This window comes from Eptatretus burgeri, chromosome 5 (assembly GCF_056783735.1).
Source record: "Eptatretus burgeri isolate ZD-2024b chromosome 5, Ebu_testis_v1, whole genome shotgun sequence".
NCBI lineage: Eukaryota > Metazoa > Chordata > Myxini > Myxiniformes > Myxinidae > Eptatretus > Eptatretus burgeri.
Genome location: NC_140965.1, coordinates 80,091,762 through 80,117,909, shown reverse-complemented (window position 1 = coordinate 80,117,909; position 26,148 = coordinate 80,091,762). Strand labels below are relative to the sequence as shown.

Here is a 26,148-nt window from a genome sequence, read left to right as displayed (position 1 = left end):
CTTTGGTTTCATAATTGGACGTGCATCATAATCTTCCTGTCAATACTGTTAACTGTTGTATCGATTGGTTGTGTTTTGTAGACGTACTGGAGTTTTGTTAAAATTGTGTTGAATTTAGGTTCTTGTTCTTCTTGTGTACGGCAGCTATCATTTTGTTGGGGTGTAACTATGCTGCTAATAACAGCCTGGTGTTGGCTTGGGATCCTCAGTGTCCTAAGTTTGAGCCCCACTGGCCACTGAATTAACATCAGGGGGGTTAACTTGGCCTGTCATCCTTCTGAGATCGGTGACATGAACACCAGTATACTGGTAATTATCCCTGCGTGTCGAAGGTGACGAAAGGGTTGGCGTCAGGAAGGACATCCGGCCATAAAAGCATTGCCACAAGAAAGGGTTCCATGATTGAAGCCCGCAAAAACCTGACCCCTGCTCAGGGAGAAAGGCTTTAAAATGGTGTGATGACGAACTATACTGCTGCATACCAGTACACTGGAACTCATTTCACCGACCTCGGAAGGATGACAGGCTGTCAATTCAGCAGTCAACAGAGCTCAAACTCAGGACCCACCCTAACCACAAAGTCAACACCAGGCTGTATTAATGTTCCAAAATGAACGACAAATTTATGGAACAGAGAATCAAGATTTTGGTAAAACTAAACGAAAGCATCAGACATTTTTGACAAGTTGAAGCTGGTGTATGGGGAAGATGCAATGTTAATGAAAAGCGGAGGACCAAGAAGGAAACCAAGGAAGTGAAGAGCAAAGATGGAGTTATCAGAACGAACCTGGATAGGATTCAGGTTTCAGATGATACTCCACAACCCTCAAATCCACCCAGAGCCAAGTGAACCTTTCAGAAAAATTTCTGCAAGAATTCACTTCTCCTTCAAGAGATAGATAACTTCGAAAGATAAGATCAAGTTTGAGGGGGCTAAGAAATTTGTGGAAGGAAGAATGGATGAGAATGTTCGGCGCGCCCAGAGATTGTCAAAACAGACGAAAATGTCGAAAGGGTGAGAATGTTGATCTGATCTGACCGACGTCCAAAACTCCAATGAAAGGAAGTCATTTTGCATCAGTAGAAGAGACTCTGACAGCTGTGCCCGAGCTAAATGGCTTTTCAGACTACTTCTAAAGGTGCTTTGAAGCATGGCAGCAACATCGGCCTGCGTGTACAGAATCCGAGGAAGATGATTACTTTGAAGGTGACCACAAAACATAATTGGAACGTTTAAAATGAAACTTTGTTGCTTTAATCCTGGAACTTTTTTGTCAGATCTGTAGGCCTCATCAAAAACACAAACCTTCCACAAAACACCCACTTTAATTGGGATTTCCATTGTAATACATATGCTTGTACAAATGGCCATCATTCCTCTGGTTTTTTTTTTTTTTCCAGCCAGCAGGTAGGAAAACAAACAAACAAAAAAAAAACTCCAAAGTTTTTTGTCCGCCATATTTTATTGGCTATTCCATACACACAAATCAAATCAAACCTTCCACAGATAGATGGAGTAAAATGTGTTCACCTCCTCAAGACGGGTGTTAAAGCTCTAAAAGTGTAATGTGACCGGTGTTAAATACAATGATTAGAGTACCGATCATCTTGAATGCTTTGACAATGCAATCACCTGCTAGTCGAATAATTATAACATTCATGGTCCGGGTCAATCCATGTACTACTTTAACGACCATGTGAAACACAGCTGAGGCTCGCCTTGAGGATTTCTTGCCAGGAGCAATCTGCCTGGCAACATCATTAATCATAGGATATCTCGCTATACTCGTGAATGATGACGAGATGAAATTTGCTCTTACAAGGTCGATAACAATTTATATTGCTACTATCAGAATCGGACATTCGCCACAGCGAAACAATCAAGTAAACATATTGACATAGTGCCACTCTTTCTTACAATTATAACATAGGAGTTTCCATTTGATCCAAGCAGGGCAACAATTGGTCACAAAGCAGAACATGGACTCTTCTCGTTATTTCTCACTTCAGATCCAGCCTCTGCATTTAAATAAAAGCTGGATGGAGAAGATAACTTCAAAACAAAACAGCCCCTGCATATTAAGAGCTGTAGTCGAGCTTTCCACGGCGACATTCAATAGGTGGAACAGTGCCACGAACGGTTGTTCGGTGCATCACTCGAAGACCAACTTCGCTAGCAGACTGTTGAGTAGACAGGTGAGCTTCATGTCCCACAGCCAGGTTGTCGGAGATGATGAAATCTCCAGTTTCCCACTACAGCACAAATTGAAAGAAGCGTGGACAAAATAAAGATGGTGGATTTAACATTTGTGTCATTCCCAAGCTGTGGATGACTTTTGCTCCAAGAGCAGCTCAGGGTTACAAATAAACGATGCATGCAATGATGTGTTGTGATGCATTGTGAGGAAATAATGGGTTAACAAGGAATAACAAGAAACTTTATACAGGAGGCCATTTGACATACCATGCCTGCACTATGCAAACACCAGATTAAATAAATTAGTCAAGCTAAAGACATTTTCATTGAGGGGAGTGGGGATGAAGAAGTGTTGGGGGGAATCGTAATTTTTGGGGAGGGAGGGGTGAAGGTGGTTTTCAGGTGAGGAATTCACAAACTGACATCATCTTTTGATAAGACCCTCTCACAGACATCACAATAACTACAGTACCCCTCTATCGCCAATGTTTCTCAACTACCTATCCAATTACAGGATAAATTTATCTACTGTTTCTGCTGCCACCATCTTTCTAGGGGGCACATTCAATAAATTAACTACACTCTGAGTGAAAGACCCTTGACTTGATGTCATCTTAACACTCCTCTTCTTTACTCTCAGGCTATTCTGATGAAAAACCACTTATTTTGTGTATCTATCCATCGGGACCATACTCTGTGCAGAGCGTTGGTGCTGCCTAAGCAGTCTCCTTGGCTATTGGGTACAATCCTGGATGGGTCACCACTCCGACACAGGATACCAGCAAGCTGGCACTCATTTTGCTGACCTCAGAAGGATGAAAGGCAGTCAACCCCACCTGGTATTAATTCAACAGCCGAGACGGATTTGAACTCAGGATCCTGGAATCCCAAGCCCACCACCCTAACCATTAAGCCAACACCAGAGATATTTTGTGTATCACCTTAATTATCTTAAACATCTCCATCATCTCCAAACAAGGATGCAGCATGTGTATGAACAATTCTTCAAAATAAGAATGTGTATGTTCAGAACCATTAAGTTATTAGTCTCACGTTGTGCACGTATTGAATGGCACCATTGTCCTTCACAAATTCCTCATGAATTTCCGCCAGGATCTCGGCCGTCTCTTCAGCAGACGCAACACGTGCATTGGATTCTTCATAGTCCCAGATAAAGCACTCGGTCATTCCAAGATGAAAGCACATCGTCTACAAAAGGTGCAGATAAACGAGGAGGAAAATAAATGAAATCAAATCATACTCTGGTGACATGAGGCTGTGAGATCAAGGAAGGACTATTTTCCTTTCCTCGATGCTTCAAATGCATTTCTTTACAAATACAAGTTTCCATAACTTGTGAATCATCACGATCAATTTAGCACTATGTTACAGAGCGATATTGGTGCCAAAGTTTCTTGGCAACATTTATGCTGAATGGTTTGTCACTGCCTTCCCAGCAGTCAGTCAGGGCAGCAGTTTGCAATTTGTTCATGGTGCCGGAGATAACTTACACACTCTTAGCAAAGGACACCGTGAGATCTTTAACGTCAATCAACTAATGCTGTAAGATGGGACGTCCAGTTTAACGGCCATCCGAGGGACGGCAGATACATCGATGCCTCATCCTGCCTGCGAGATACCAAGATGACAGCATATAGCTGGGTCGGCATTCAAACCAAGGCGAGACAGCTCATCCAGGCGTGCAAGTAGCTCTCTGCTGTCCTGCCAGACTAAATTGCGAATAAGCCAGGAAAAATAATTGAGAAAGATCGATGGTTTTAAAAAGAACCATGGTTCAAAAATGAACAACTTTATTTTCTCAACAAATTTGAACATTGACCAGGTATTCACATAACATGAAATTGCTCATTTTTTTCGGAAAAAAAAACAACCCCCCCCCCCCCCACACACACACAAAAATGTGATTAGTAATATTCACAGAATGTTACCGCTTCACTTGTAATGGGATGTGGGTAGATAAGAGGGTGCACAACACCCATTCGACGATCACTGACCATCCACAACCTCTCCCATCGCGCTCTCTTCTCTGGGCTCAGACCCTGCAGAAGCTCCATAAGTGGGGCAAACACTACAAAAAGATGATTGGAGAGGGAACGTTACTGCTAGTTTTGCATTGCAAGAAAACTTCCAAAAAGCAGGGCATTCGTTTACACCTCTCATGTCACCGTGACATCGGCACAAAATGGAATTTCGTATCTTATTTTTGAATGTTGGCAGGGTTTTATTTGGCCAAGTTATCAGGCTAAAACTACTTTGCTTTTAATGACACTGTATACACTACTGCCAGCTTAACCGCAAAACTTGCTTGAGGGACAATATAAATATCACATTATACAAAAGCAACAGAACCTGTCCTGTCCACCTTCACTCGACTATTTCTCTCCTCCATTTATTGATACCTCCTTTTCCTTTTGCCTCATCACCTCCTATCCTTTCACTACTATTTATAACCGAAAGACCCCCCCCCCCAACCACACCTTTTCAGTGTGAATTCATTTGTTGATTTTCATGCGATCTTTCCAAGTTTTGGTGAGTTTTGCTGGTCACATGTTTGCTCTATAAAAGAGCAGTTTTGCTATTGCTACAGCAAATTGCAAACGATTTAAAGAGGAATGTTGAGAGATTGTTCACCATATTCAATTTTCATTGCATGCATGGCTAACGAGATGGAAGTCAAAACAATACCCCGGTGAGTAGGTGACATCCAACGAGTGACGAAACGATCCGAACATTTTTTGCACACAATAATGGGCAGGCCATTTTGTAAAGGAAACAATAAATGCTGTTACGGATGCAGGAGTCTGGGGTTATCAAGACAAAGCTCCTCGCACCTTTACCCGACCTCCGGTCCTGAGGCTGCCGGCCACAGATAACTCTGTAGTCCGACAGGTTGCTCGACAACTGTGGCCACCAATTAGAACCACCGAGCCTTGCAGGGTTTTCACTCCTTGGTTGCGTGTTACCTTACCATTGGCCATTGGCATGGCAACCCTAATTAGAGGTAAACCCCTCAATAGCCACCCATCTATTTATCATGTAAGGTCAAGCAAACGGTGGATGGCTGTTGGCTAATCATGGAGCCAATCAGTGGGGCAAAACTTCCCATCGAACAAAACTTGCACACAAAAACGAGCACGCTGGAAACAATTAACAGTTCAACCAACATATTTATTCATCAAGTAAAGCCTGGTATTGGCTTTGCATTTAGGGTGGCTGGCTTGGGATCTTAGAGTCCTGAGTTTGAGCCCTATTGGCTACCGAATTAACACCAGGTGGGGTTGACTCAGCCTGTCATCATTCTGAGATCAGCAAAATGAGGACGATTGTACTGTTACAGGGGCACAGCCACTCGGCAGCCAAGCTTACATACGCAAGGAGAAGAAGATGATGAAGACTAAGAGGAAGAAGAAGATGAAGAATCAAGCACAACAAGGTTTATTCAATCAGCAATAATGAGCAGGTATTTACAATGGCGACACAGAAATCATAATGAAAGGACACAAAAGAAAAAGAATTATTATTAACGCTTATGGAGCCCACTTATACAGTGGCCTGCAAAAGTATTCAAAAGTCAACATCCCTCCTTGAGTCAATACTTTGAATAAGTGCCTTTGGCAGTGAATACAGCTTTGAGTCTTCTTGGGGTATGTCTATCAGCTCTGCACATCTGGATTTGGAGATTCTTCTCGGATGGGGAGTGGCGGTGAACAGCAATCATCAAGTCTTTCCACAGATTCTCAATGGAATTCAAGTCTCGGCTTTGGCTGGACCACTCAAATACGTTCACGTTCTTGTTCTGAAGCCATTCCAGTGTTGCTTTGGCTGTATGCTTGGGGTCATTATCCTGTTGGAACATGTCTTTGCCACAGTCTCAGGTCTTATACACTCTGAAGCAGGTTCTCCTCAAGGATTTGCCTGTATTCGGCTCCATTTATTGTTCCTCTATCCTTGCAAGTCTCCCAGTCCCTGCCACTGAAAAGCATCCCCAGAGCATGATGCTGCCACCACCATGCTTCACGGTAAGGATGGTGTTTATTGGGTGATGAGCTGTGCTTGGTTTCCACTGGATGTAGCGCTTTGTATTCAGGGTTAGGGTTCCCATTACGGATTGAGTCTTTTGGTCGTGAAACCAGATTGAGTCTTTTGGTCTTTTGGTCCGTCCCTCTCGCTTTGTAGACTCTTTTGCCTCATGCCCTCAGTGTCTTTCCCGTGCCTTTTTGCAAACTCTCACCGTGCTGTAATGTGGGTCTTTCTCAGGAATGGCTTCCGTCTGGCCACTCTCCCATAAAGCATCGATTTGTGAAATTCTGCACAGACTGTTGTCCTTCCAGCAGGTTCTCCCATCTCAGCCAAGGAACTCTGTAGTTCTGTCTGAGTGGTCATTTCCCTGACCAAAGACCTTCATGCCCAGTTGCTTAGTTTGGTCAGAGGGCTAGCTCAAGGAAGAGTCTGGATAATTCCACATTCTGTCCATTTCCAATTGACGGAGCTCACTGTACTGGGAACTTTCAACACTCCAGAAATGGTTTTTACCCTTCCCCAGATCTATACCTCCTCACAATTATACCTCAATGTTTTACGGACAGTTCTTTTGACTTCATGATTGAGTTTCTTCTCCGACATGCACCATCAACTGTGGGACCATATATAGAAAGGTGTTTCTTTCTAAATCGTGTTCAATAGAGTTGGCCAAAGGTGCGCTCCAATCAAGTATGATCAAATGAAACTGGATGCACCTGAGCTCAATTTGAAATGTCAGAGCAAAGGGGTTGACTAGTTATTGACTCAAGATGTTTCAGCTTTTAATTAATTTGCGAACATTTTGAAAACATGTTTTCACTGACATTATTGGATACTTTGTGTAGATCGGTCATTAAAATATTTCGAAAATTTAATCCATTTTTAATTCAGGCTGCAACAACAAAATGTGAAAAAAGTTGAGGGGTGTGAATACTTTCTGAAAACACTATAGTGTTAAGTAAACAAACAAGACATGTGAAAACATAACCTCCTTCCACCTTTGGTGGCAGAAGTAACAACCTGTACTGCACAGAACCAATTAAATAAACTCACTTAGAGTTTAGTGCTGGTACAGCAACTGGCAGTTCACCCTTTGTTGACCCGTTAACCTCTCCTGCTGTAACCTCCAAAGGATGATGCTGCACATATCAGAATTAACAATTAAACTCCCTTCCATCCTCAAAGTTGGACAAATACGTAAAGTAATTGGATGTCCAGCTGTGTATATTTCAACATTTTACACCTGCTTGCAAGCTATTTATTCATCAAAGAAGTTTAACAATTTTCACATTTCATTAATGTTGTTGCGGGGGTGGCAGGTCCAAGTTAACCCCCCCGACCCAAATTTGTGGAAGCCAGGCAGTTAACACCGACAGCCCCCGGACGGCTGAGCGATTCCTTATTAAGAGGAGGTGGACACGTTGATTGATGGAGATTTTTACACGTGCTCGAAGGGCATGGCAGAGGGCAATGGCGGACAAACGGAGGAATACGGAGAATGGAACGGAGACACAGGGGGGTTTTATCCATGAACTCACTACAAATGGACAAATACAATTTCTTCAAAATAAACACATTTAATGAACACACACAAATATTTACAAAGACAATAATTCAACAGGTAATAATAAATAAATAAATAAACAAATAGATCCTACTGTTGAGGCCTCACACACAGATGCAAATACAGACAAAGGGTGACCAAAATAAAAAGAAAAAAACCCTCCTTTTCAAATATACTGATACTTAGCTTGGCTCAGAGCTTGTCCTTGTTGAACTTGGAATAGGGAGCCTCCACCAGCACATGCACATGCACACGCAGGCAAAATGGTGCTTCACATGTAGCAGGGCAGACGTATGCCAGAAATCCCCGAGCGGCTCTCCACATGAAGGCTCAAAATGAAGGCCTTCCTCTTTCCCTTCAGTGCCACCCGCCTCGTGCGTTCCTCACACTGACCTCGTGTGTGCACTCTGCCAAACTCCCATCCTATCCAGACGGAAACCTTCCACAATCCCAAAATGCGCAAGCCTGCTTGCCCTCAATCACACCGATCTCTCTTAAGATCCACCACCTTTCCTGTGCACTCCTCTTTCCCGCTCTATATCCTCCGCCTCTGGGGTGTGGCCTGCTCACACCAAACCTGGGAAGGTTGGGCTTCTCCTGCTCGTTTGTTGTGGTTTTAGGGATGTCTTTTCCACTTTCATTGCCTGGCTTGAAATATAAAAACAGGGAAAAAATCACAGAGGGCAATCACATACTGGGGAACTTATTCTTACTCCTTAGGCTAATTAACACCACACCACCCCTCGCGTGGTGACACGTAACACTTAAGCTCACAGATTCCCAAACTTAGTTAGATTGAGATGCTTTCTACTCGTCCACGGACCAAGCAACTCTACATAATGCTAGATTCCCTATTAAATCCTTCCATCTACCCCATATGCCTGGTGTTGGCTTAATGGTTAGAGTGGTGGGCTTGGGATCCAAGGGTCCCGAGTTCAAATCCCACTCAGCTGTTGAATACCAGGTGGGGTTAACTCGGCCTGTCATCCTTCTGAGGTCAGCAAAATGAGTGCCAGCATGCTGATATACTGTGTCGGAGTGGCGACCCGTCCAGGATTGTGCCCAATAGCCAAGGAGACTGCTTAAGCAGCACAAACGCTCTGCACAGAGTATGGTCCCAATCTCCTCTCCTACCTACCCCCCAACCGTAACACCTACACCCAATCTCCTACCCCCCAACCGTAACAATATTTTAATAGAGGTATATATATATATATATATATATATATTTTAACTGTTACTTATTACACTGAACAACAAATTTCAAAAAAATTTTTTTACTGGAGATGTGTAAAGTGATTAAGACTAATTTGGGTACGCTGATTTCAAAAATCATAACCGTTTTGCTGTATCACGTCAGGATTTTCAGGAACAGAAATATTCCCATTGCCTAGAAGTCAGGATTTCAATGAAATTTACATATGTCTTTAACATGTCTATTTCGTACAATTGTTGTTAACTTGTGTTATATTTCTTTCTTTCAGATAAAGATGAGTAGGCGTTCCTGTACCAATCATCCTGACAACTTCTGTTATGTCTGTGGTCGGTATACCAAAAAAGATCAACAGCGAAGTATATCTACAGCAGTGAAAATGAAGGCCGCCTACTTTCACTACTTCGGGTGTAAGGTGGAGGACCAAGAACAGAGCTGGGCACCACACATCTGCTGCCCAAGCTGTCACACAACCTTGACTCAGTGGTTGGTGGGCAAGCGCGCGAGCATGCCATTTGCGGTGCCCATGATATGGCGTGAGCCGCAGAATCATCATGATGATTGTTATTTCTGCTGCACAAGCATCGCCGGCTTCAACAAGAAGAATAAAGGTCACATCAAGTACGCTGACTGCGTCTCTGCTCGTAAACCTGTGCCTCATGATGACGAGAACCCCGTTCCAACACCTCCAGCTGATCAGAACATAGCTGTAAGCAGTGGTGAAGAGGATGTTGATGATGAACCTTTTGAACCCGACACTCAAGAATCACACCTTCTGAACCAGGGAGACTTAAATGATCTTGTAAGAGATCTCTCGCTGTCAAAGGCGAAGGCAGAGCTGCTTGGATCAAGGCTGCAGCAGTGGAATCTACTTGAACCTAACACCAAGATATCCTTGTTCAGAGCACGTCACAGAGACATGGCTGAGTTCTTTGAGATGGAAGACACGATGACATTCTGCAGTGACATCAACGGTCTGTTGAAAGAACTTGGGTGTGATCACGATCCTGCAGACTGGCGCCTCTTCATTGACTCGGGAAGAACAGCTTGAAGGCTGTTTTGCTCCACAATGGCAACGAGAAACCATCAGTCCCACTGGCTCACGCGTTCGGCATGACAGAGACCTATGAGACTATGCGGCAGCTGCTTGATTCCATCAAGTACAATGACTTCAACTGGCACATCTGCGGAGACTTGAAAGTGGTGGCGCTGTTGTTAGGGCTGCAGTCAGGCTACACGAAATACATGTGTGCTTCCTTTGTCTCTGGGATAGCAGAGACGACAAGAATCACTGGACGAAGAAAGATTGGGAAGAGCGAAGAGAGCATGTACCTGGTCGACACAACGTGAAGCATGTCGCCCTTGTCGACCCAGCCAAGGTTTTCCTTCCACCACTCCACATAAAGCTCGGCTTGATGAAAAGTTTTGTACAGGCAATGGATCTGAATGGGCGTGGGATCTGAATACCTCAAGGAAAAGTTTGGCAACACCTTGTCGGAGGCCAAGATCAAGGCTGGTGTCTTTGTTGGACCGCAAATCCGACAGATTATGAAGGACGAAACTTTTCCGACAACTCTAAACCCCAAAGAGCTGGCAGCGTGGAGGAGCTTCAAAGCTGTGACGGACAACTTCTTGGGGAACGAGCGCGCGGACAACTATGAAGAAATAGTGCAACAGCTGCTGGAGTCCTTCAGGAAACTTGGCTCCAGGATGTCCCTGAAAATCCATTTCCTACACCAGCACCTGAACTTCTTCCCTGACAACTTGGGAGCAGTCTCGGACGAGCACGGCGAGCGATTCCACCAAGAGATTTCACTCATGGAGACGCGTTACCAAGGGCGGCAGAACCCGAACATGATGGGCGATTTCTGCTGGTTCCTGCATCGTGAAACTGACACAGAGCAGCACAAACGCAAAGCCAAATGCCTAAAGCATTTTTAATTACATTCTAGTGGAGTTTTTCTGTAATTTCTATAATTTTGAAGCATTCATGATGAAATAAATGAATAAATGAATTTTTGTAAATTTCATTGAAATCCTGACTTCTAGGCAATGGGAATATTTCTGTTACTGAAAATCCTGACGTGATACAGCAAAATGGTTATGATTTTTGAAATCAGCGTACCCAAATTAGTCTAAATCACTTTACACATCTCCAGTAAAAAATTTTTGTTGTTCAGTGTTATCGGTATACTCTGGGTACCAATGACGTTTCAACAGTGGCACCGCTTTTCTCACTGCACTCAGCGGGACATTTCCTAAAGCGGAATTTCCTCCTCCCAATGGTAGTTTGTCCGTGCTCTTAACTTTTTAAATTCTGAACTTCAAACAAAGAAGAAGCACATACCATTATCAAAGTCTTTGGCATGGCTCAGCCAGAATTTGAACCACCGACCTACCAGACTCGGAGCGGCCGGTTTAACCAAACCAAGAAGTTTTCTCAAACCCTTCAATACATAATTTGCTCAAGTAATGCAATCTCTGAAAAAAAAGCCCCAGGATACAGCACCCTTCCCTGCATTGTAACAATTTACAGTCCAATTATTTGTCCACTGTGGATAGGGGGGGGGGGGGGGAAGAAGAAAAAAAAGAAGAAAAAAAATGAAGAAACAAGTAAAACTGTTTCAGCAGCAAAATAGCAACAAACCAATGCAACAATAACGTCAACCAAATTCGTAATAGCTGGATTGAAATAATGCATACTTGAGTATGAATATTGAGAACGTGACATTTTCCCCTTTGATACAACGAGTTGGATCTGTACAATAATACCTGTGGCACCCTTGCGCGGTGCATTGACAATGTGGTAGATTGAATAGGAAAACGGAGCACGCTGGAAGCTGCCATCGATGTGCCATCCTGTCCTTCCTACTCCTCTGCAGCCTTCCCGTTCATCATTGGACACACGGAAGACATCAGGGTGTGGAGAGCTGACGGACACAAAATGAGAAACCAGAGAATGCAAAATTGAAAACTGTGGAATGTTAATACGTCCAAGGAGAATTGTAATAAGTTTGACTCTGTCGTCCCTATGGTATTTCCCATATAGTTGGAGTTGGTGGCTCAAAGAGCGTATACGTTTGGCCCAAGTATTTCATGCAACAGCTGGCCAAAGCTGACGTACGACTGATGCAGAGTGCAATTCCCTAAGAGTGTCTTCGATAGTTCGCCTACTCTTTATGAAAGACCGTGGGATCTTTAACAGCCACCAACTAATGCCAAGAGAGGAATCCCAAGCTCAATGGACATTTGAGGGATAGCGCACTTGAAGATGAAACGTTCTGCCTGCCTCTGTACCTGCAGTTGGAACGAGAATCCAACCCAGACTAGAGAACTTAAAAGGTAAGTGAGGACGCTGCACTATTCTAAATGAGAACGGAAGAGACGACAGAAAGGGCAGGCAGGACAAGACAGTGGCCACAGTACAAGATCATTTGGCCACAAACTTATTTGTGGTAGACAGAAAAAAAAGACTTCTGCAGCATCTTCCTGCCAAGCGATAAATAAGCCCGAGTACCTTGCGTTCTATCAAGTACAAGGTTGCAGGTTGGCACACAGCAGTAGCAATCTATTCTGGGCAGCTGTACTCAGTGATGCTATGGATCAAGGCAACTCTACAAGGTGACACCTGAACCTGACACGCAGCTTCAAGCTATGTGATCAACTCAACATACAATGAGAGAGCAAGACAAGAGAGATCCAATGAGACACTGCCAGAGGTTCATCCTCTTTATGCAGAAATAGGGTGGGTGTATATATATATATGTATATATATGTGGGTGTATATATATGTTCTCCCCACTGTATATACATATACATATATATACATATATATATATATATATTAATATATATATATATATATATATATGTTCTCCCCACTGTATATACATATACATATATATACATATATATATATATATATATATACATATACATATATATATATATATATATATATATATATATATATATATATATATATATATGTATATGTATATACAGTGGGGAGAACAAGTATTTGATACACTGCCGATTTTGCAGGTTTTCCCACTTACAAAGCACGTAGAGATCTGTAATTTTTATCATTGGTACACTTCAACTGTGAAAGACGGAATCTAAAACAAAAATCCTGAAAATCACATTGTATGATTTAAAAAAAATTAATTCGCATTTTATTGCATGAAATAAGTATTTGATACATCAGAAAAACAGAACTTAATATTTGGTACAGAAACCTTTGTTTGCAATTACAGACATCAGACGTTTCCTGTAATTCTTAACCAGGTTTGCACAGACTTGAGCAGGGATTTTGGCCCACTCCTCCATACAGATCTTCTCCAGATCCTTCAGGTTTCAGGGCTGTCACTGGGCAACACAGACTTTCAGCTCCCTCCAAAGATTTTCTATTGGGTTCAGATCTGGAGACTGGCTAGGCCACTCCAGGACCTTGAGATGCTTCTTACGGAGCCACTCCTTAGTTTCCCTGGCTGTGTGTTTCGGGTTGTTGTCATGCTGGAAGACCCAGCCACGCCCCATCTTCGATGCGCTTGTTGAGCGAAGGACGTTGTTGGCCAAGATCTCGCGATACAAGGCCCCATCCATCCTCCCTCAATACGGTGCAGTCGTCCTGTCCCCTTTGCAGAAAAGCATCCCCAAACAATGATGTTTCCACCTCCATGCTTCACAGTTGGGATGGTGTTCTTGGGGTTGTACTCATCCTTCTTCTTCCTCCAAACACGGCGAGTGGAGTTTAAACCAAAAAGCTCGATTTTGGTCTGATCAGACCACATGACCTTCTCCCATTCCTCCTCTGGATCATCCAGATGGTCATTGACAAACTTCAGACGGGCCTGGACATGCGCTGGCTTGAGCAGAGGGACCTTGCGTGTGCTGCAGGATTTTAATCCATGACGGCGTAGTGTGTTACTTATGGTTTTCTTTGATACTGTGGTCCCAGCTCTCTTCAGGTCATTGACCAGGTACTGTCGTGTAGTTCTAGGCTGATCTGTCACCTTTCTCATGATCATTGAGGCTCCACGAGGTGAGATCTTGCATGGAGCCCCAGACTGAGGGAGATTGACTGTTATCTTGAACTTCTTCCATTTTCTAATAATTGCTCCAACAGTTGTTGCCTTCTCACCAAGCTGCTTGCCTATTGTCCTGTAGCCATCCCAGCCTTGTGCAAGTCTACAATTTTGTCCCTGATGTCCTTAGACAGCTCTCTGGTCTTACCCATTGTGGAGAGGTTGGAGTCTGATTGATTGAGTGTGGACAGCTGTCTTTTATGCAGATAAAGAGTTCAAACTGGTGCAGTTATACAGGTAGAGTGGAGAATGGGAAGGCTTCTCAAAGACAAAACTAACAGGTCTGTGAGAGCCGGAATTCTTACTGGTTGGTAGGTGATCAAATACTTATTTCATGCAATAAAATGCAAATTATTTATTTAAAAAATCATACAATGTTATTTTCAGGATTTTTGTTTTAGATTCCATCTTTCACAGTTGAAGTGTACCTATGATAAAAATTACAGACCTCTACGTGCTTTGTAAGTGGGAAAACCTGCAAAATCGGCAGTGTATCAAATACTTGTTCTCCCCACTGTATATACATATATATATATATATACATATATATATATATATATATACATATATATATATATATATATATATATATATATATATATATATATTGTTGCGGTATTCGCGCCCGCCGGCGTGCTGACGGCCACGTAACTCGAATCGCGGCACGTCGCCCACCGGACGGACAATCCAGTCGTGACCCTCTCGGACTAACGCCGGGAACCAGTCACGGGTGGACCTTTCGGTCTCACCGCGATCGAGCCAATCAGCCCCCGCGTGGGATAGGGTTGCTCGCCAAATTTGACCTACCTAAGTACCCACGCGGAGGGTAGACCGGGCGATCGCACCTCGCCGCAGGTCGACTTCGGACACGGGCCACTTAAGCGACCCGTTCCGTACTATCAGAATAACCGAGCGGTGTTATCGTCGACCTCGACGGTTCGATTAATTATCGGGCGTATTCAGCCCACTACCAACCCTTTACGTGAAGCAAGATGAGGATTCAATGGGAGAAATGACGAAGCGAAGCGGGAAACAGTTCAACACAAAAGCACATTTATTCGCGGCACACGGGAAGCACACATATACAATTCCACCAAAAGCACACAGAAAAGAAAAACACAATTCCATTTACACAAAAAGCAAATGTAAAAGCGAAGACACAATGCAGAGCTAATACCGACTACCGAGCACACGGCAACACTTATACAATTTTACTTCACAGACGGCACCGACAACACATACCCAAAACCAAGGAAAAGAAATACCCCCAAGAATGAGGCGGGCCTGAGGCCGAGACCGGGTCGCGCCTACCCGTCTGGTGATGAGACGCGGAGCGGCGATGGCGCCCCAACCCCGCGGGCGTCGCGGGCAGTGTCTGGTAGGGGGTGGGAAAGGGGCCCCCTTGGTCGCACTATCTCAGCGCGGGGGGAAACAGGAGGGGGTTGCTGATGCTCGGGGTATAGAGGATCTTTATTATCCCTGGTGTGCGTCTCCACCTCGGCCAGGTCGCGCTGTCGGCCTCCCTCGGGTGCAGCTCCCTGCACGACGCGAGCACCCCCTCGTCTGGTGTCGCCGCCTTTCCACAGCTCGTCCCCTCCGTTCCGACTCCAACGCACACGACGAGCAGCTCCACCGCCCGCGAAGTCTTGACCCTCTGCTTCCGACTCTCCTACTCTCCGCCTCTGGACTCTCCGACTCTCCACCTCTCCACCTCCGACTCTCGACTTTTCTGACTGACGAACACGGTCCTTTTATCCCCCCGTAGCTTCGCCTTTGACCCCCTCCCTTTGACCTTTCACCTCGCTCCCCATTGGCCCGAGAAAAAGTGGGCGTGAAGGCTTTTTGATCCACAAATTTGCATATATCGATCGTCCTGGAGGTGGGGCCAAATCGCCCCTCGCTCACCGATTGGACGGCAAAAAGTGGGCGTGTGTCGTTTTTGATCCGTTTTTGAAGCACAAAATCCGTGATTTTGTACACGCTGTTCGACGCGCGCCCTGCACGAGTCCAACACCGGTACCCACAGCGGGGCAAGAACGGTGGCGATGCTACGGTTGCGAGGTGTGACGTGAAGGTCGTGGCGGTTGTGGTGAAGCGGCGTTGTGGTTGGTGGTTGATGTTGTGGTTGTGGTGGTAATCATGGCGGTTGGTCCAAAATAAAGATAGTAAAAGAAAAACGGCTATCCTGAAGAGTCGCAGCTCGCATAAATGACATGTATTCCCACTAGACAACGGGTTTGGGCCTAACTACACATGTACTTACCGAGATACCTCACCTAAGGGACCTGAATGGTGGTTTGCGAATTTGGTAACCACAACAATATATATATATATATATATATATATATATATATATATATATATATATATATATATATATACATATATACATATATACATATATACAATGTACAGGGTGTCCCAAAAGTCACCTCGGGATTTAGAAATTCAATAACAGTTCTGCTTTTTAATAAAAAAAAATTCTTTTATTTTCAGAATTTAGATTAACACTTGTAAATTACCCATGGAAAAATTCACAACTGAACAAAGAACCAAAATCGTGGAATTTTATTTTAAATTTCATCGATCAATTATTCTCACCCAAAGAGCATGGACACTGAATAATTTCGCGAAATTCAGAAATTTCTTGGCCATCACGGTCTCCTGATTTGACGCCTCCCGATTATTTTCGTTGGGGTGACCTGAAGGAGCATGCAGACATCAATAAGCCCCATACAATTCAGCAGCTCAAGGACATCTGTGCAGAAATTCGAGGGCTGCGGCCAGAGTTATTGTCCGCCGTTATGGAAAATGCTGTCGAAAGAGCCCGTCTCTGCGAAGCCAAAAATGGAGGAGTTTTTTTCATAAATATTTATCTCCATTTCGTAAATTTTCTTTTGGTATAAAAATCATCATAAATTATTTAAAAAACAGAAATGTTATTTCTTTTCTAAATCCCAAGGTGACTTTTGGGACACCCTGTATAAGCAATGATTGTCAGGTTCCAGTTGAATCAAGAAATAATTTCCTAAAAAAAAAGGGAACCCTAAATGCTCAGACCATCTCGAAGCTAACCTATCCCTTGACAACCAACAAAATAAATATGAAGCATTTGTTTCTGAAAAATATCGTCGGTAAGTTTGCGATGAAAAGTCTAAATCATCTTCTTCTTCACGCTTAGCCACGACATCACAACTGGAAGTCGACTGGCAAGTTTGTATGGTCTACAGGGTACGTCACGGTACGATTCAACTCGAACGACAAATAATTTTCGATTTTCCACAAATATGCCGAGTCAATGCGTCCTTGGTGGCTGCAGTAACACAAACAAACTGAGATGGTTTCTTTCTTGCTACACCAATGGCCGAAAGACCCTAAGTTTGTCCAAAATACCCGAGTGTGGATCGGGCCGAGAGAATGTTATATTTTGTGCTCAGAACATTTTACAGAGCACTGTTATGAAATAACAGAGATGGCTAGATCTTGTTGTTACCCACCACGATTAAGAGAGGATGCCATCCCTGTGATTAAGCGGAAGAACCAGCCATCACTCGAAACTGTAACATCACCTCTACCGAGCCATCAGCACATGTACATGGATGATATGAGCGGTGAATCAAACACCTGTTGCCATTGCCCAACAGTTACTACAAGAACACCTGAAAATAACTATCAATTATCAACACAAATTATGAGAGATAGAGGGGGGTGAGAGATACAGGGGGGGGGCGAGACGGGGGGCGAGAGACGGGGGGCGAGAGACGGGGGCGAGAGACGGGGGCGAGAGACGGGGCGAGAGACGGGGGGTGAGAGACGGGGGCGAGAGACGGGGGCGAGAGACGGGGGCGAGAGACGGGGGGCGAGAGACGGGGCGAGAGACGGGGGCGAGAGACGGGGGGCGAGAGATTGGGGGGTGCGAGAGATTGGGGGTGCGAGAGATTGGGGTGCGAGAGATTGGGGGGTGCGAGAGATTGGGGGTGCGAGAGATTGGGGGTGCGAGAGATTGGGGGGTGCGAGAGATTGGGGGTGCGAGAGATTGGGGGGTGCGAGAGATTGGGGGGTGCGAGAGATTGGGGGTGCGAGAGATTGGGGGGTGCGAGAGATTGGGGTGCGAGAGATTGGGGGTGCGAGAGATTGGGGGGTGCGAGAGATTGGGGGTGCGAGAGATTGGGGGGGTGCGAGAGATTGGGGGTGCGAGAGATTGGGGGGTGCGAGAGATTGGGGGGTGCGAGAGATTGGGGGGTGCGAGAGATTGGGGGGTGCGAGAGATTGGGGGTGCGAGAGATTGGGGGTGCGAGAGATTAGGGTGCGAGAGATTGGGGTGCGAGAGATTTGGGGGTGCGAGAGATTTGGGGGTGCGAGAGATTTAGAAGGGTGCGAGAGAGCGGGGGGTCTGAGAGAGGCGGGGGGTGCGAGAGAGGCGGGGGTGCGAGAGAGGCGGGGGTGCGAGAGAGGCGGGGGGTGCGAGAGAGGCGGGGGGTGCGAGAGAGGCGGGGGGGTGCGAGAGAGGCGGGGGGTGCGAGAGAGGCGGGGGGTGCGAGAGAGGCGGGGGTGCGAGAGAGGCGGGGGGTGCGAGAAGTGGGGGTGCGAGAGAGGTGGGCTGTGAGAGGTGGGGGTGCGAGAGGTGGAGGGAATGAGAGGTAGGGGTGCGAGAGAGGTGGGGGGAGTGAGAGGTGGGGGGTGAGAGGTGGGGGGAGTGAGAGGTGGGGGGAGTGAGAGGTGGGGGGAGTGAGAGGTGGGGGGAGTGAGAGGTGGGGGAGTGAGAGGTGGGGGTGCGAGAGAGGTGGGGTGCGAGAAAGGTGGAGAGAGTGAGAGAGGTGGGGGTGGGAGAGAGGTGGGGGTGCGAGAGGAGGGGAGTGAGAGAGGTGGGGGTGCGAGAGAGGTGGGGGTGCGAGAGAGGTGGGGGTGCGAGAGAGGTGGGGGTGCGAGAGAGGTGGGGGTGCGAGAGAGGTGGGGGGAGTGAGAGGTGGGGGGAGTGAGAGGTGGGGGTGCGAGAGAGGTGGGGGTGCGAGAGAGGTGGGGGTGCGAGAGAGAGGAGGAGAGAGTGAGAGAGGAGGAGAGAGTGAGAGAGAGGAGGGGGAGTGAGAGAGGTGGGGGGAGTGAGAGGTGGGGGGAGTGAGAGGTGGGGGGAGTGAGAGGTGGGGGGAGTGAGAGGTGGGGGGAGTGAGAGGTGGGGGTGCGAGAGAGGTGGGGGGAGTGAGAGGTGGGGGTGCGAGAGGTGGGGGTGCGAGAGGTGGGGGTGCGAGAGGTGGGGGTGCGAGAGGTGGGGGTGCGAGAGGTGGGGGTGCGAGAGGTGGGGGTGCGAGAGGTGGGGAGTGCGAGAGGTGGGGGGAGTGCGAGAGGTGGGGGGAGTGCGAGAGGTGGGGGGAGTGCGAGAGGTGGGGGGAGTGCGAGAGGTGGGGGGAGTGCGAGAGGTGGGGGAGTGCGAGAGGTGGGGGGAGTGCGAGAGGTGGGGGGAGTGCGAGAGGTGGGGGGAGTGCGAGAGGTGGGGGTGCGAGAGGTGGGGTGCGAGAGGTGGGGGTGCGAGAGGTGGGGGGAGTGAGAGGTGGGGGGAGTGAGAGGTGGGGGGAGTGAGAGGTGGGGGGAGTGAGAGGTGGGGGTGCGAGAGGTGGGGGGAGTGAGAGGTGGGGGTGCGAGAGGTGGGGGGAGTGAGAGGTGGGGGGAGTGAGAGGTGGGGGAGTGAGAGGTGGGGGGGAGTGAGAGGTGGGGGTGCGAGAGGTGGGGGTGCGAGAGAGGTGGGGGTGCGAGAGAGAGGGAGAGAGTGAGAGAGGAGGAGAGAGTGAGAGAGAGGAGGGGGTGCGAGAGAGGAGGGGGTGCGAGAGAGGTGGGGGGAGTGAGAGGTGGGGGGAGTGAGAGGTGGGGGGAGTGAGAGGTGGGGGAGTGAGAGGTGGGGGTGCGAGAGGTGGGGGAGTGAGAGGTGGGGGTGCGAGAGGTGGGGGTGTGAGAGGTGGGGGGAGTGAGAGGTGGGGGTGCGACAGGTGGGGGGAGGTGATGGGTGGAGGAGTGAGGGGTGGTGGAGACTGAGAGGGTGCCATAGAACATTGCTTCCTGAGGATGTCCCGACTCCTCAAATACATAATTTACATAATCTAACCGTGGGTGCTTGTAGAATGTGGACTCGAGCTCTCCAAACCACTGGCTGATCTCGACTTGTCTCTGGGCAGCGACAACACCTTGATCTTTGAAAATAAGCAGCCGGTACTTGGTGACGTGATCTCGGATCTGCTTCACGACGGGTGGTGGAACTTCTTCCTTCAGATCAATCCCTTTCACAATCGCTCCGAGACGCTGCGACGTCAAGTTGAACTGACGTGCCATAACCAGCTGTGTGTCAGTAAGTAAATAAATAGATCTCTCTTGCTTGGTTGTTATAATCGTGAATCTGACTGCTACGTAATGATTTTTACTCGACACATTTTTAAAACGCACATTTATATAAACCTAATCGTGATCGGAAGTGAGAGCACAGGAGAGCGAGAGAGTAGCGACACTTAACCAACACACCGCTCGTAATCACCACAATTATATTTAATACTCGGGCAAAGTCCCTCAAAAATGTCGGGGCCAACAGCATCCCGCCATGTCATGGCATCACTTTAGTTGGTTTTTACTGTATTGCTTTCCTTCTTGTGGGAAAGGGAGATTTCATGGAATTACATCGGTTTACGTTTAAAAAGTTCCGATGTAGAAGATATCATATAAAGAGAGACAATGTTTGAAGAAAACGATCGTTTATTCAGGCACCCGAATCGTCATGGAGACGAGCTCCCGTAACCGCGTACCCATAATGCCCCGCGCCCCAGAACCTTCTCTTCATATCAGTAACATCAGGCAGACTCTGCCGGGGGAGCCATCTGGGCCGTTAGTGAGGGCCACATCAAGAATAGTGAGGGCCACATCAAGAATAGTGAGGGCCACATCAAGAATAGTGAGGGCCACATCAAGAATAATGAGGGCCACATCAAGAATAATGAGGGCCACATCAAGAATAGTGAGGGCCACATCAAGAATAATGAGGGCCACATCAAGAATAGTGAGGGCCACATCAAGAATAATGAGGGCCACATCAAGAATAATGAGGGCCACATCAAGAATAGTGAGGGCCACATCAAGAATAGTGAGGACAACATCAAGAATAGTGAGGACCACATCAAGAATATTGAGGACAAAAACCAAGAATAGTGAGGGCCACATCAAGAATAGTGAGGGCCACATCAAGAATAGTGAGGGCCACATCAAGAATAGTGAGGGCCACATCAAGAATAGTGAGGGCCACATCAAGAATAGTGAGGGCCACATCAAGAATAGTGAGGGCCACATCAAGAATAGTGAGGGCCACATCAAGAATAGTGAGGGCCACATCAAGAATAATGAGGACCACATCAAGAATAGTGAGGGCCACATCAAGAATAGTGAGGGCCACATCAAGAATAGTGAGGGCCACATCAAGAATAGTGAGGGCCACATCAAGAATAGTGAGGGCCACATCAAGAATAGTGAGGACCACATCAAGAATAGTGAGGACCACATCAAGAATAGTGAGGACAACATCAAGAATAGTGAGGGCCACATCAAGAATATTGAGGACAAAAACCAAGAATAGTGAGGGCCACATCAAGAATAGTGAGGGCCAAATCAAGAATATTGTGTGCAGTTTTGGTCACAACTCAGTGAGGACATAGATGCCATTGAGAGGGTTCAGCGCAGGGCTACTAGATTGATTCCGAGCCGAGCTCGACTCATGGTGGGGCAGATAACAGCAATTTTTGAGAGGAATCGTGAAAATAATGATACAAGCATCAAATTTGGCACATTTGTTCTCCAGGGGATTCTAATCAAATCTGCCTGATTGGCCATTTGAAAATCCAAATTTTGAAAAATTTGAAAAAAAGATAAAAAACTTCAACAAAGTCAAGATCATGAATCAATGTTGGATGCTGGCTGAGATTGGTGAATGTTTCAGAAACATCATCAAAGACGTTCCAAGTCTGCCATGCAGTTTTCTTCCCTTTAGCGCGGAAGGCAGACACGACGTCACATCCAGTGAACGCATGGAAGTATGGGATCCCTCGAGCTTTCTCAGGCCCTATTGCAGAAACTACCTCATGGACTGGAATCCATCGCGCCTTGGTTCCTTGGCCAAAGTCAATCCACATGTTCTCAAGACCTAGTTCCTGTAAGGATGGCAGTACAGATATTGCTATGACTAGTACGTCCGTGTCATGAGCCTCAATGATAATGGACTTGCTGCCATCCGTCGTTGCATCCCTGGCGTGTACAAATATTCGAGTATCAGCTTCTTCATGACAACATGGAGACACAGCATCCAGTGACTTCCTTGTGTTGCTAATGGCATCTTCTCCTTTTGTGACAATGACTGTGCTTGTCGTCTGTGCTTCACACATCTTTTCCACAAGGAAGTGAAACAGCTCAGTCTTGTTGCTGTCATCTCGAAGAAAGCTTCTCCAGTTACTTGGGGTCTTACTGGTTCCTGTCACTTTTCTTCTGATTCCTTGCCCCCTTTTCGACCTTGCCTCGGACTTCAGACTTGACTTCTTGTACACATCAAACACTACGTCCACCCTTTTGCACCTGGCACCATAGGATTCCACCTTTGGGATGATGTCTTCTTTCGCAGAGTCATCAAATTTCTTTGAAGTGCGTGGAGGTAGGGAATTGATAATTAGTGCTAACCCATCAATGATGACTGCATCTCCCCTTGGTTCTCTGTCTGGGATGTTCACTCGTGCTTCAAGAACTTCAGCCAGCTGTGACGTCAAATTTTTTTTGAAGTTTTTTTTTTTTTTCAAATGTTTCAAAATTTGGATTTTCAAATGGCCAATCGGGCAGATTTGATCAGAAAGCCCTGCAGAACAGAAATGCCAAATTTGATGCTTGTATCATAATTTGCACGATTTTTCTACTATCTACTACACCATTGGTCCCCAACCTGCGGCCCGCAGAGCCCTATACTGCGGCCCGCGAAGACTTTCCAATCAATACACATTTCCATGTTGCAATTTTAAAGGGGTTTACACAATGCCACTGCCGGCCACTGCCACTGCCACTTACCGCCGGGAGGATTCAAATCAGTTTGCATCAATAAAACTCTCTAAAATACATCAATTTTTTTCTGGCTCCCAACATCCTTGGGAGTAGTGAATGCGGCCCGTGGGATCAAAAGGTTGGGGACCACTGTACTACACTATCAGCTATGAGGAGCAGCTGATGGAGACCGGGCTTTATTCACTAGAAAGGAGGCGGTTACGAGGAGATATGGTAGAGATGTTTAAGATAATGAAAGGTATTGATAAAATAAGTACTGATTAATTATTCAACAGAGTAGACAGTGATAGGACCAGGGGCCATAGCCTGAGAATAATGAAGAGGAGAGTTAAGACGGTAAGGCAGGGGACTTTCACTCAGAGAGTAGTTAATGCATGGAATGGCCTCCCTGGAAAGGTAGTGGCAGCAGAAAAAGTAGATAAGTTTAAATTAGAATTAGATAGGTACAGGTCTGTAAATTATGGAGATAGAGGGGTATGGGGATGTTGATAGGACTTTTAGGTAGTTTGAGCATTCATGGGTAATTGTATGCATGTGTACGGAGGGCTGCTGGTGGGGGTCTTGTCAAGGGGGGTTGTGTGGTTGATGTGGGTTTTTAACCAAGCCCATGCGTGTGGTGTTCGCGCGCAGGTATGATGAGCTGAATGACCTCCACCTGTGTTGGCTCTCCTTGTTTCCTTTTACACTCTGACCTAGTTGTCATTCAGTAAGAGAAATAGAATCAGAGATCATGAAATAAATGGAAACATCGATCGCTTGCAAAGTCCAACTCAGTCCCAAAACGAACAAACAGATCAAACGCTTCAATCGACATTACCTTGAACAAATCGAATCCAATTCAGTGCCAGGAAACATCCAAACTTAACAAGGGTAACATTTACAGTTCACAAGTCAAGTCTGCTTGGTCGACGACTGATACGACCACTTCGATTACGAATTACGCATGGGGTAGCTGGGCGAGCTGGAGACACTGACGTGGTGACTGCTCTGTCTGGCTCATCCAGATCTACAGTAGGTGTAGTGTCACCAGCTGGAGGCTTCATGTCTGACGAACACCTTGAGCCATCATGGGCCTCACTGGTAGCGTTATCAGTATCGACGAAAGACCGATTGAGAGCAACATCCTCATTGGATACACTGGTGCTCTTTGGTAAATGTCGATGGCTACGGCGATAAGTGTCACCCGTTTCTCGGGACTGAACAACGTACGTACGTGGCTCAGAATGCTGCTTCACAATCACAGCTGGCATCCACCTTTTGGAACCCATAGGAGGCTCCATTCTAACTTCATCATTCTGATGTAATGGTGGAAGATCTTTGAGTGAGTGACGATCATGGCAGAACTTCTGTTTTGCCTTTTCCAGGTCAAAGTGCCTTTTTACAGCATCACGGTCAGAAGCTAAAGGCACCAGAAGACCTCGGGCAATGGGAAGGGTATTCCTCAGGCGTCTTCCCATCAGAGGTTGAGCCGGTGATAGATGAATACCTTCCAGTGGCGTTGTACGATAATCCAGCAAGGCCAGGTGCTTGTCTGTAGATTTTCGCCAGAGTCGCTTTACTGTTTGTACCTCCCTCTCTACCTCTCCATTTGAACGTGGATATCTGGGACTCGACATTCTAAGAATGATTCCATGATCTTTGCAAAATTTCCTCATAAGTTGTGAGTTGTACATCGTCCCATTATCACTCCGTAGAGTCTCCAGTACACCATGTCGACTAAACTGTGCTTTTAGCCGCTCAAGAGTTGTACCGAAGCGTAAATCCTTCACTTTGTCCACCTCAATGAATTTGGAGTAATAGTCAACCGTTATCAGGTATGTCCAGGCATCAAACTGGAACAGGTCTGTCCCAATTTCACTCCAAGGTAGATTTGGTGTCAGAGTTGGTTTCATGGGCTCATCAAGCAGGCAATTTGGATAGTCCACACACTTGGAACAGTTCTGGACAGTTTGCGCTCTGTCCGCATTCATGGAGGGCCAGTATAGAACCTCCCTAGCTCATTGCTTATACATTTGACTATTCCACAATGCGATTCGTGAATCAGGCTCAGCATGCAGAGTCTCAGAGTAGGTGGTACGACCAATTTGCATGCATTTGTATACGATGCCATCCATCACCGAAAGTTCACTCCAGGAATCCCAGTATGGTCGAAGACAGAATGATACATCTCGCCTGGCCTCTGGCCATCCATCAAGAACCATGGACTGTAAATGACCGAGTTCTGACTGAGTACATTTTTGAAGATCCGCCTACCTCTCGTCAGAAACAAATAGAAAGTCAAGCATTGAAATGTGCTCCAAGTTGTCCAGTTCTGAATGAGTATCTGGCAGGTACATTCTGGAAAGGGTGTCTGGAATTTGCATATCCTCCTCTCTTCTGTACTGAACGTTGAGGTCATACCACTGCAATCATAATAGCATGCTCTGCAGTGTCATCGGAGCAGACAGCAACGGCTTCTTGGCCATCATTTCCAGAGGCTTATGGTCATTGTAGACGGTGACTGGTTTCCCAAATATATAACAATGAAACTTCTTGCAGGCATGAACTACGGATAGCATCTCCTTCTCGATTTGTGCATAGCATGTGTCCATCTCCGTAAAGGTCTTGGAACTGTATGCGACAGGTCGGCTGTCCTGTAAGAAAATTGCACCAAGTCCACTTTGGCTAGCATCACAGTGAATCTCGATTGGTTTGTTAACATCAAAGTACGCAAGAACAGGCGGAGAACAGCAAAGTTCCTTCAGCGTCTCAAATGCTCTGGTTTGAGCGGGTTGCCATTGATATGCAACGTCTGATTTCAGCAGCTCTCAGAGAACTCATCACTCCACCGAGGGATGGACTTTGACAGATATGTGATAAATCCAATGAAGCACCTCACAGCTTCCTTATTGGTTGGAATTGGCACACTTTAAACGGCCTCAAATTTGGCCGGATCAGGCGATAATCCATCATCAGACGGTCTGTATCCTACGTACTGTAC

At 46.3% G+C, this 26,148-nt stretch overlaps 1 protein-coding gene across 1 annotated transcript; it reads right to left on the bottom strand.

Annotated features, from left to right (window-relative positions):
- Positions 1-1,307: 1,307 nt before the first annotated feature.
- Positions 1,308-20,598, bottom strand: LOC147026781 (uncharacterized). The gene is made up of 5 exons (XM_085882589.1): positions 20,197-20,598; positions 11,788-11,945; positions 4,147-4,286; positions 3,251-3,406; positions 1,308-2,253 (listed from the first exon to the last, which is right to left on the bottom strand). The coding sequence occupies exons 1-5, from the start codon at positions 20,418-20,420 to the stop codon at positions 2,080-2,082; spliced, it is 852 nt and encodes a 283-aa protein (XP_085738715.1). The 5' UTR covers positions 20,421-20,598; the 3' UTR covers positions 1,308-2,079.
- Positions 20,599-26,148: the final 5,550 nt, after the last annotated feature.